Raw genomic sequence first — 11,885 nt, 5'->3', positions numbered from 1 at the left:
ACCTCCAGTGACACGCTCTCCCAGGGGCATCGCCATGTTCCACACCAGCAGACAGGAGTCTGGCAACACCTGGTCCATGCGTATGAATACTCGTTCCAGATTCTCTCGGTAGCTCTCCATTGAACAGCGGCCATACCTGTTGGGTAACACATAGGGTACGCAGGAGCGCCAGGGTGGAGCCTTACCTCCACCTCCAACCAGAATTCCCCCTCTCCCGAGCAAACCTGGAGAGATCCCAAAGGCAAGAGTTGATGATCACCAGGTCCGGGGCAGGCCCATATGTCAGCTCCTCCAGAACATCCTCCAGGTACTCAGAGTAAACTCGGGTGAGGAAGTAGAACCGCACAAGGTGATGGCCAGAACCGGAGCAGAACTGGCGGACTTCACGATACTGTGTCCCGTTGTGCAGCTCACCCAGCTGGCCCCCAGCCACCAGCTGGTCCTGTTCAAAGCTCAGCTCCCCCTGCCCACCCCACAACCCCACTAGTTAGACCCATACCAGGGTGGTGGGCCCTGCCAGGCCAGGGGTTGTACCCACCCACCACTAGCATGCCTGCCAAGCTTCCCTCACCTTGGCTTTCAACTGGGCAACTGTGAGCAGCGAGTCTTTCTGGAGCAGAAGCACCAGATCCTTATACACAGCTCTCTGGACTGTAAGGAGACAGAGATTTCAAGTCTAAAGCAGACCTCATCCCATCCCATCTCCTTTCAATCCAAGCTTCCCATCTTCTGCAGGCTAGACTGGCCAACACCAGCTTGGAATATTGTCTTAGAAAAGGAGATAAGGTGAAGTTAAAAAATGCTGGCACTGCTGGGGATTTAGCTCAGTGGTTCTGCCACCTGCCTGCCTCATAAATGCAAGGTCCCAAGTTCCATCCCCAGAACCCCCCCCCCCCCAAATTGCTGGCACTATCTCTGTTCCTTTTGTGTCCCTCTCTGCAAACTTAGTATACAGTGACCAAGATCATCTCGAAGAATTAACTTGACCAAGTCACCCAGAAGACACACAACACCATCCGCAGCTTTTAGGGAAATTATGGGAACTGTGAAGGAGAGAGAAAGAAGCTAAGCAATGGTATGCTAAAAAGTCCACAAGTTGCATCAGTCAGGACACCTGTGGAAGGTGTGTGAGAGTAAAAAGGGAAAATCTACTGGATTAGGACAGACTAGGGGGCCCAGAGGCTTCAGAGAACAGGTTGCAGATGCCAGACTGGGAAGTGTCATCCTAGAGGGGGCACTCACTGGAGTCCCCCAAGATGACGACGAACTTGTTGTGTAGCAGCTGCTGGACTTCTGAAGCTTGGAAGTGGACCATGGCGCTTCGCAGCGGGCGGCGCAGCACCTCGCTTTCCAGACAGAAGACCATGCTGTCACCGACACCAACCGGCTGCAGGGAGAGGCCACTAAACCGCTCGAGGGCGGGGACACAGGGCAGGTCGGCCCTAGGTCCCGCCCCAGGATAAAAGAGACCTGCGCAGGCTCCTCCCAAGATGCTCAGGGTTACAGGAGGTGGCGGTAGCAGCGGCAGAAGAGGGCTCATGGCAGTGCCGGCCTTGGTCACACTCCGCACCAGAGGCCGGATATAGCCTGGCCAGCAGGCCTGCAGGGAACCGCGGCGTTTCCCGCGCGGCGCAACCCTGCGCCCCGCCACGTGCCCGCCACCCAGCGCATGCGCACGCGCCCGCTCGCGCCAATTACCAAGTCACGGGGCTCGGTGCCGTTCACCGGTGAGCAGGCCACGGTCGCGCACCACGCGCCTTCATGTTCCTGCGCCCCGAGAGGCCAGTCGGTTCTGCAAAGCCCTCGCCTCGCAAAGCCCATGCGCCCCGGCTAGCCGTCTGGGCACATTGCGTTCCATGCGTGCGTCGCAGGGGCCCCGACGGCGCCTCGGGCCACGGCGCCCGGGGCGGCAACACTCACAGCTCCCACTTCCGGTCACCCATGTACCGCCCTTTGCGAACCCCAACGCCAGAGGTGACAGGAAGGTTGGCCGCCACAGGGAACAGGACGTGGGACTAGGCCCACCTGTGCCGGCGCGAAGCCTGGGGGCGGGAGGGGGTACTGTAAAAGCCAAGGCCAGTTGCCCACAGTGGTGATGGCCGCCGTGGGGGCCTCGCCACGTGACCCAGACGGGCGGAAGCGGAAGTGCCACCTTGGAGGCCGCACTACACTGAGGTTCCCGCAGCGGTACCCAGCTGCTCCCTGTACCAGCCATGGACTGCTACACAGCGAACTGGAACCCACTCGGAGACTCTGCCTTTTACCGGTGAGCCGCCCCGCCCTGCCCTCCCGCCCACGGCCCGGCTTACCTCGCTAGCTCGCCCGCAAGAGTCTCCGGGCGGAGCTGGCGGCGCTTGTCCCCGTCACTAGAGATGCTGGGGTCTGCTCCGTGCCGGCTCTCCCCGGCTCTCCCCGGCTCTCCCCAAGCGTCTGGTACTTAACGCCCAGCTGCCTGTGGACTGGGAGCCAGACCTTTCCCCACATGAGAGAAGGAAACTGAGGCAAATGCGATGGTCTGTCACCCTTCGGGAAGATTCTCAGGTCACGTTGAGGGAGGCCGCTGCGGTGACAGCGAGTGCCCAGTCACCTGCCGGAAAGTGCTGCCGAAGTCAGACCACAGGAGCGCTAGAAAGGGGGGCGGGATCGCACGACGGCGGGGTGACTATACTGACCGAGGCTGGGAAAAGGGGGCAAGTTGTCTGAATGCTGGAGAAGCGTGAGTGAGGACCCCTGGTGAGAGAGGACAGCCCTCTGGTGGGAGTTGTGGAGTATGAAGCCACGGATCGGATCGTAATCTTCGAAAGTGTAAACCAATCACTTTATTACCCTCATTCGGATTTTTCTAGGCTACCCTTCTGTGTAGGGTAAAGTACAAAGTTGTGAGGTCAGCCCCTGTTTGTTCTCCACCCTCATGTTCCTCCCTCTTACCCAAATCATACCCAAATGCAGCCGTGTAGAATTTTGGGACTCAACACAATGTGGTATTCCATGGTTTTCAATGTTTGCACCAGCTTGCAATTCCTTCATCTCACTGAAGAATTTTTGTTCATCCTTAAGGATTTAGTTCAGTGGTTTTCTCTAGAACTTTCCCAGGTCCTCCCCCAAATAGGCATCCTTTGGGCCTTACATGGCCAAGTGTTAGGATCTGTGATGTGTAACACAGTAGGGCAATATATGGGTTTCTTCTGCTAAACCAGGCTCCTAGAGGGCAGAGAGCATGTTTTCTTGTATGTATGTATTTATTTTGGAATCGGCGATCGAACTCAGGCCCTTGTGCTTGGGAGGCAGGCGCGGCACCACTGAGCTAAATCCTCAGCCCTCTCCGGTGCATATTTACAACAATGCCTTCTATGTTACAGTCACCTAATGCATTTTTTAAAGAATACCTTATTGATTGTCAACTAAATATCACAAATATATTGCATTGGGTGTTATTTAAATAGAAGATAATCTTATTTACATATTCAAATTTTTGTGGTAATGGGGATTAAACCTGGGTCTCCCACTTGCTAGACAAATACACTACCCCTGAGTCACATCTCCAGCCCTTTAATTTTCTTTAACTTTTATTTTGAAGCAGAGTCTTGCAATGCTGTCCACACTGTCCTCAAATTTAGGATTCTTCCGCCTCAGCCTCCCGAGTAGCTGGGATTACAAGTGTACCCCACACAAAATACTAGGTTAAATGTAACTTTTGATTCACAGTATAATACACCTCCTAGATAGACAGATACCTTGTGGCAGTTTTCAAAGGTCTGTTGCATTTGTTTGTTCATAATTATTCTTAATAATATGCCTGTACATTTGAAAAAAATTGCAAAAACTTGGTTGAAAATCAGTGAAATCAGTAGGAAATTTTAGGTTTAGGTTATTTCAGTGAAGAAGGGATATCAGCTGACAAAGGTAGTCATACCATCTAGTACAGTGGTGGCAAATCTATGGCATGCATGCCGCAGCAGGCTATTCGTATTATTGACAGTTCTAAAGGTTCGCCATCACTGATCTAGTGTTTACATACCAGCTGTCTGACACAGCATTCACTTCCTAAAATATTAACTTGTGTTGCTTTTGAAAATACCTGTTGCCTACTGTCTTAGTTACCTTTCCTTGCTGAGACAAAATACCCAACACCCAAAGTTAAAGGGGAAAGGGTTTATTTAGCTCACAGTTTGTAGAGGTTTTAGTCCATAATCAGCTGGCTCCAAGGCAGGGTGGCACACAGCAGAGCTGCATAACAGAGGTGAAACAGTTCCTGGTGCCCACATGGCAAAAGCAACAAAAGACTTTAACAGCCTCCTCCTGCCCCTTTTATCTTATTTAAACTACTTAGGGTGGGTAGTGCTCACATACTTAAACCTAGTGCCCTTGGGCCTAGCATTGCACCTTGAATCAATCAAACACTCTTAGATTCAGTTACCTTTGAAATAGCCCCTCCTCATCAATTGATGCTTTGGTGGGACATCTAAACAAGCCATAACCCCTACTGAGGCTTTTTAAATCATAGTGTCTCGGGCAGAGAGTCTCGGAGATCCCGGGCCTGACTCTACCCATGATGCAGAAGGTTGTGAAAGAATCAGAGAGGGATGGATGGTGTAGAAGCAAAGTTTATACTTTAATATAGCAAGCATGCAAGAGTATAGCTGCCTTCTCTCAGAGAGACAGGCAGGGGTGCCCGAAATGGAGCCACCGTTGAAGGTGGGCTGGAGGTGTTAACTTTACAGTAGTGTTAACTTTATAGTATTCTCTTCTCTGGGCTGAGGGCACCCTTACTTGATTGGTTGATTGGCTCATTACTAGGGAGGATGAGGAAGGGTCTTTGAGGACTTTCCACATTCTAGGGTTAGGTTTCTTTTTTTTCTTCTGCAAAATAAACTTTGCAGGGTACAGTGTACAGAGGAAGTGCGACCATATGGTTAGGCCTGTTTAACTGTTTGTCAAAACTCCTTGGGGAAGAGTCCCTCACTTTCCCTACCTACCCGTTTCTATCCGTACAATCCGCCCCTCTGAGGCACCCTACCAACTGCTGTGTGAGGGGTGGCCTTGCGCAACGACTGCTCTGGCTACTTCCTGCTGAAAGGGGACATCAACCGGACGCAGGGCGGGTGTTCATCAGGAGGTTGATCGAGAGGTCTCTGGTAGAAGGAGGGCAAGTTTTTTAGAGGTTTTATCTGAAGGACCATCTGTATCTTAACGGCATTGATAGTCTGAAATAAAGCAAGTAAGGCAATTAATTATGCATGGACCAAAGAGGCACAGGAGCAGGATGAGGAGGATGGGTGTTATTAAGGACAAGACCCAGGATCTGAGGATTGGAAATTAGCCTCTGATCTGAGTGAGGATTTGAGAGTCAGTAGGTTCATTGTCCCCTGATCATGGAGCCATTTGGCTCTGTCCAGAATGATGGATGTCCTGGTTTTTACCACCTGGGAGTTATTTATGTACATACAGCAAGACCCGTTTAACATGGCACATACACCTTCCTGGTTTGCAAGCATCCAGCCAAGAACCTGTCTGTATTCTAGAACCATCCCAGCCAGAGAGTCCAGAAATCTCTGGCGTTCTTGAAAGTTCCTTCCTGTGGACTCAGCAATTTCAGTGGTAGTGGCTGTAAGGTTTTTGACTTGAACTGTATTGGCAGTTACCCTGGAGGTAACACCTCCCAAGGTGCTCACGAGGGCTGTTATTCTAAGAATAGTGAGTGCTACAGGTACCTGCCTTTGTTGGGAGGACAAACCATGAGTCTCCGTTCCTGGATGAAGAAGCCTTTTCCATAAAGAGAGTCTACTGACGCTTGGTTGAGGGCTAATATTCCTTCACGTTGGGGACTTAATTGAACTAATCCCCAGGTACACACACAGGTGCAGGGGTCTAGGCATTGGAGTCTTATGGCTTGCTTGGGCTGAGGTAGGAGTCCATAGAATAAGTAACTGGATGGAGCACATATGACATGGGCTTTAGTATTGGGTGTTCTTAGGCATAAGGTGTTGGCCCATCTCAGGGGATTAGGACCACTCATGATAGGGAATCTCAAAAGGAAAGGGAGGGGTGACCAGTACCCATAGGTAGGGAAAATGAAGGGGACCCCCCCCCCCCAAGGAGTTTTGACAAACAGTTTAACAGGCCTAACCACCTGTGAAAAGCTGACAGCTTGCGGTGTACCCTGCAATAGCACTGAAGACCACATTACCACAGAGCTCCTGTTTATCATAGCAACTCTTAGCATTGTGGATAAGCCCATAAAGGGTGTTTTTGGGGGGTACCAGGGATCAAACTCAGGACCTTGAGCTTTTGAGGCAGGGGTGATGCCACTGAGCTAAATCCCCAGCCCAAGCCCATAAAGTTTTAAAAGAATATAAGTGTTGAATGCATGTCACAGACTGAGGCTTAAATGGCAACCCTCCCTTTATCTGTGCTATAATGCCTGAAAGGATTCAGAGTCTAAGCCTTGCTGTTGAGGATATTTATGTTCTTAGTTGCTAACAGATATTGAAGCTTTCTTATCTCATAGACACTATGCTAAGTGCTTTATGGATATTAATTTGCTTAAGCCTCATATCCCATAAAGTAGACATCATGTTTAGCCCTTTCTTACTGAAAAGAAAAGTAAGGTACAAAGAGGCCACGTGACACAGCTAGTAAGTAGTGGTGGAGCCAGGATTTGAATCCAATTTCAAATTGTGCTGGATCCTGTGCTAAAGCATAGGATTAAAAAAAAACTGACTGGGTGAGGTGATGCACATCTGTAATCCCAGTACTCAGGAGACTGAGGATTGCTGTGAGTTTGAGGCTAGCCTGGGGTACATGGTGAGTTCAACATCAGTCCGGACTAAATAGTAAGTCCCTGTCTCAAAAAACAAATAAAACACCAACAGGGAAATAAGTCAACACAGTCTAGCTTCTCTACCAGAATGAAAATGCTTTAAGGGAAGATGTTTGGTTTTGTTCATGTCTGTACATAGCTAGGACGTGATCTGTGTTCTAGTGAGTAGATGAATGGTAAACAGGTGGGAGACATCACATTTCAAGTTCTGTCTGCAGGACAGGAATTATTGTTTTATTTTGGGGTGATTTTTTTTGGCATTAGAGATAGTGTTCTGGACAACTCACCGAATTTGGAGAGGCAAGAAGAAACAGTAACTGTTCTTATGGGACTCCAAAAGTCTAGCTGTTTTTGTCATAAAAATGCAACTTGACCTAATCCTATTAGTTAATTTGGCCCAACCCTTTGCCAGGCTAAGAATGTATTGACCAATAAAACAGACATGGACTGTGTCCTCCTAGGGCTTACAGCCAGCAGGTGAGACATATTTTTACTATGAGGGCTGGGGATGTAGCTCAGTGGTGTGGCACCTGCCTGCTAAGTGTAAGATCCTGAGTTCTATCCCTGGTACCAAAAACAAAAATAAAAACCATATTTTTACTAAGTAAGATAATTGCTATGAGGTGTAGGAATATATAACCTAGGAAAGCATATAACAGACTATAGGGGGTGTAGAGATAGGGAAGACTTCCTGAAAGAAATAATGATAATACCCATCAAGGGGATGAGTAGACTTAGGGGCAAGGAGTGGGACACAGAAGGGCATATATGAGTGGGGGGCAGGACGTGAGATGAGATAGATGCCCTTCTCTTAAGGGTTGTATCCTGTAGAGACTCCTAGACCACCTTTATTTGAGAAACAGTTGGAATCATAAATCAGTCCTAATGAAAGGATTGATGTGATTGGATTTGTAGCATGATTCCTTCTGATGCCAGCAAGGGGCACAATTTGGAAGGGGTAAGCAAGGGAAACGGGTTAGGAGGCTGGTAGAATAAACCAGGGAGAAGTTGTGGGTGATGAGCACTGGGGTAGTGATGGTGGTTGAAGGGGCCAAAGAGATTAGCAGGTACAACAGAAGGAGTTTGTAATGATCATACTAGAGGAGGAAGAGAGGAGTCAGGGATGACTTGGGTTTTTGGCTTAAAAATCATGAGAAAGAAAGAGTTTGGCAGGCAACAGGGTGAGCTCAGTTTTGAACACCGTGTTTCAGCACTTTAGAAATATCGTTACGGTAAAAGAAGGAGACCAAAGCTACAATTATATACCCCTTGAACTATTTTTAGAAGGTGGGAAACTTTTAGTATTATAGTTGTGTTTGTAGGGGTTTTTTGCATATGTAAACATGAACATTTTTTAAAATAGTGATTAAGTAATATAAACTTCACATTCTCAATCATTTTTGAGTATACAGTTCAGTAGGGTTGAGAACATTAGGGGTTGGGGATTTAGCTCAGTGGTTTCACCACCTGCTGTGCAAGGATCTGAGTTCGATCCCCGGCACCAAAAAAAAAAAAAAGAACATTCACGTTGTGCAGCCAGTTTTCAATTTTTTTTAGTCTTGCAAAACAGAGATTGCATACCCATTAAATACTGTCTCCCCCAGCCAGTAAAAAAATCAGCATTTTGTTTTTTGTCTATTTCACTACGCTAGGTACCACTATAAATGGAATCATGTAGCATTTGTCTTTTTGTGATTGGCTTTTTCAGCTTGACAAAATGTCAAGGTTCATTCATACTGTAGCATGTATCATGATTTTCTTTTTTTCTTTTTGTGCTGGGAATCAAACTCAGGGCCTTGCACATGCTAGGCAAGTACTCTATCACTGAGCTACATCCCTACATCCCCATCTCAACTTTCTTCCTTGTAAAAGCTGAATACTATTCCATTATTTTCATGTACCACATTTTGCTTATCCATTCATCACTCCACAGAGACTTGATTTGCTGTCCCCTCAGCTCCTGAGAATAATGCCGAGAACATGAGTGTACAGACATCTCTTTAATAGGGATAGAGATGCAGCTTAGTGGAAGAGTGCTTGCCTAGGTGTGTAAGGCCCTGAGTTCATTCCCTAGCATCAACAAAAACAAACTCACAAATATGTCTTTACTTATTTATTTATTTTTGGTTTTTTAAGACAAAGTCTCGCTTTATAGTTCAGGCTGTCCTTGAACTCATTATATAGACCTCAAATCACAGTGATCCTCCTGCCTCAGCCTCCTGGATGCTAGGATTACAGACATGAGCCGCTACACTCAACACAGACACTCATACATACATGCATTTACAATTTTGCTTCTGCTTTCTGTTCTTTTGTATACTGTATACCCAAAAGTGGAAGTGTAGGGTTGTATAGTAGTTCTGTTTTAATTTTTGAAGAGGTATGTCTTACTTCCTTTTCTCTCCTTGTGGAGACAAAATACTGGACACCCAAAGTTAAAGGGGGAAAGGCTTATTTAGCTCACAGTTTGTAGAGGTTTCAGTCCATAATTGGCTGGCTCCAAGGCAGGGTGGCATGACAGACAGCCATTGCAGAGGAGAAACAGTTCATGGAGGGCAGAAAGTAGCAAAACAAGCAAGAGACCTTAACAGCTTCTTTCTGGCCCTTTTATACTCTATCTGGGCTACTGGGATTAGGGTGGTACCAAACCAATCAGTGGACTGATTTATTAATCACACACTCTTAATCCCAGTATCACACACTCTAGATTCAGCCACCTCTGAAAAAGCCCCATCTATGACTGTATGAGGCTTTGGGGGCCGTCTAGACATAAACTAACATTTTGCCCCTAGCCCCCCAAAGGCTCATGTACATTCCTTTACTCAAAAGGCATTTAGTCCATCTCTAAATTGCCTAAGTCCTGACAGTTTCAGCATTGGTGAAAAGTCCAAGTCCCAAGTCTCCTTTGAGATTTAAGGCAAACTCCTGCCATGAGCTCCTGTAGAAATGAAAAGAAAGTTATAAACACTTTCAACGTACAATGGCACAAGATAAACATTACCATTCCAAAAGGTACAAATAGGGGGATTCAAAGGATAGATACACATAATAATTAACATTCATCATGGAGAATTTGTACCCGTATGTGATATATCTCACTTATTTTTCCCATTCCCCTCCTCCCTCAACCTCTCTTCCTCTCCTTATTTACAAAAGCTTTGTTGCCCTTTTTTCCTTCTATTCTTTTTTTTTCTTGTCCCTTCCATTCCCCCTGCCACCTCCCTTGTTCCTCTTCGCATTTGAACACTTCTTCCCATTTCCCAATATCTATTATATATTTTGGTCCTTATTTACACTTTCAGTTTCTCACACGAGAGAAACAATGAGGTATTTAAACGTGTGTCTGATTTATTTCACTTAAGAGTATGGTCTCGGGGCCGGGGATTTAGCTCAGTGGTTCCGCCGCCTGCCTCGCAAGCGCAAGGACCCAAGTTCGATCTCCGGTACCAAAAAAAAAAAAAAAGAGTATGGTCTCAAGGTGGATCCATTTAGCTAGAAATATCTCAAGCTTATCCTTCTTTATGGCAGAGTAGTACTCCATTATATTTAAAAAACCACATCTTTATCTGTTCAGCAGTTGATGGGCATTTAGGCTGTTTTCAAGATTTAGTTATTACAGGGCCAGGGATTTAGCTCAGTGGTTTTGGCTCCTGCCTCGCAAGCACAGGGTCCTGAGTTTGATCCACGGTACCAAAAAAAAAAAAAGATTTAGTTATTACAAACTGTGCCACTATAAACATGAGTGCACATATTATCACTGAAGTATGATGCCCCCGCCCCTGTACCGGAGATCAAACTCAGGACCTTGCATGGTGCCACTGAGCTAAATCCCCAGCCTATGAAGTATGATGCTTTTAATTCTTCCAGAAAGATACCAAGAAGGGGAATAGTTGGGTCAAATGGAACCTCTAGTTTTAGTTTTTTGGTTTTTTTTTTTTTCTTTTGGTACTGGGGATTGAACTCGGGTCCTTGGGCTTGCGCAGCAGGCGGCGAAACCACTGAGCTAAATCCCTGGCCCCCTAGTTTTAGTTTTTTTAAGAATCCCCACACTGATTTCCACAGTGGTTGCACCAGTCTACACTTCCAACCATGGAGAAGGGTTCCTTTTTTCCCACAGCCCTGCCAGCATTTGATTGATTTGCTAATAATCGTTCTTTCTGGAGATGGAATCTCAGCATTGTTTAAATTTGCATCTCTCAAATGCTCAGTGATGTTAAACATTTTTTAATGTATTTATTTGTTCTTTCTACTTTTTCATCTGAGAAGTGTCTATTCATTTCAAATGCCCATTTTTGAATTGGGTCTTTAAACTTGGGGGTCTGATTATTTTGAATTCTTATATATTCTAGATAATAATCTTTTGACAAACAGCTGGCAAAAATTGTTCCCACTCTGTGGATTGTCTCTTTACTCTGTTGGTGATTTCTTTTGCTGTGCAAAAGCTTTTTGATGAGATTTCAGTTGTTGATTCTTTGTGATATTTCCTGTGCAGTTGGGATTATTGGGGTTTTATTCATCAAGTCTGCCTACACCAATGTCTTCAAGAGTTCTACCTATTTTATCTTCCAGCAGATTTAGTGTTTCTGTTTTAATATATAGATCTTTGATCCATTTCGATTTTAGTTTAGCACATGGTGAAAGATATGGGTCTAGTTTTAATCTTCAGCGTGTGGAAAGCCAATCTTTCTAACACTGTTTATTAAAGAGGCTATCTTTCTTCTAGTGAAGATGTTTGGCTCCTTTTTCTTTTTTTTTTTTGGTTTTTTTTGGTTTTTTTGTTTGGTTGGTTTTTTTTGGTACTGGGGATCGAACTCTGGTCCTTAACGCTTGCAAGGCAGGTGGCAGAACCACTGAGCTAAATCCCTGGCTCTTGGCTCCTTTTTCAAAGATAAGGTGGTTGAGTATGTCTGGAGTTGTTTCTGCATCCTCTAGTCTGTTCTATTGATCCTCGGGTCTGTTTTTGTGCCAGTACAATGCTGTTTTTATCACAGTAGCTTTGTAGTATAATTTCAAGTCAGGGATTGTGATGCCCTCTGTCTTATCACAGTAGCTTTGTAGTATAATT

The 11,885-nt window shown here is 46.0% G+C and overlaps 2 protein-coding genes across 12 annotated transcripts in view; one reads left to right on the top strand and one right to left on the bottom strand.

Moving 5' to 3' along the window:
- Positions 1-2,421, bottom strand: part of Pced1a (PC-esterase domain containing 1A) — a 20,272-nt gene extending 17,851 nt beyond the window's left edge. The window contains exons 1-5 of one of the 5 annotated variants that reach the window (XM_021254981.2): positions 2,310-2,421; positions 1,243-1,387; positions 572-651; positions 225-463; positions 1-136 (exon numbers count right to left, since the gene is read on the bottom strand). The exon at positions 1-136 is cut by the window's left edge and continues 15 nt beyond it. In XM_021254981.2, coding sequence (XP_021110640.1) covers positions 1-136; positions 225-463; positions 572-651; positions 1,243-1,366 — 579 coding nt within the window. In that variant the 5' untranslated portion in view covers positions 1,367-1,387; positions 2,310-2,421. Of the gene's footprint in view, positions 137-224; positions 464-571; positions 652-1,242; positions 1,665-1,698; positions 1,841-2,309 lie in introns of those variants that run through there. The other 4 variants (XM_004840685.4, XM_004840689.4, XM_021254979.2 and 1 more) reach the window with 4 other exon arrangements.
- The window catches only part of Vps16 (VPS16 core subunit of CORVET and HOPS complexes), a 31,663-nt gene continuing 21,857 nt past the window's right edge, over positions 2,080-11,885 (top strand). For all 7 annotated transcript variants that reach the window (XR_002393446.2, XR_002393450.2, XR_002393447.2 and 4 more), the window contains exon 1: positions 2,080-2,266. Coding sequence is in view for 3 of the 7 variants with exons in the window: in XM_021254977.2 (XP_021110636.1) it covers positions 2,214-2,266 (53 nt within the window). In the remaining 4 variants the exon portion in view is untranslated. The remainder of the gene's footprint in view (positions 2,267-11,885) is intronic.

This window comes from Heterocephalus glaber, unplaced genomic scaffold, assembly GCF_053883595.1.
Source record: "Heterocephalus glaber isolate CG9 unplaced genomic scaffold, H.glaber_assembly_v1.0 deba00001532, whole genome shotgun sequence".
NCBI classification, from domain to species: Eukaryota; Metazoa; Chordata; class Mammalia; order Rodentia; family Bathyergidae; genus Heterocephalus; species Heterocephalus glaber.
The sequence above is the reverse complement of the archived record's forward strand: the minus strand, read 5'-3'. Positions and strand labels throughout refer to the sequence as shown.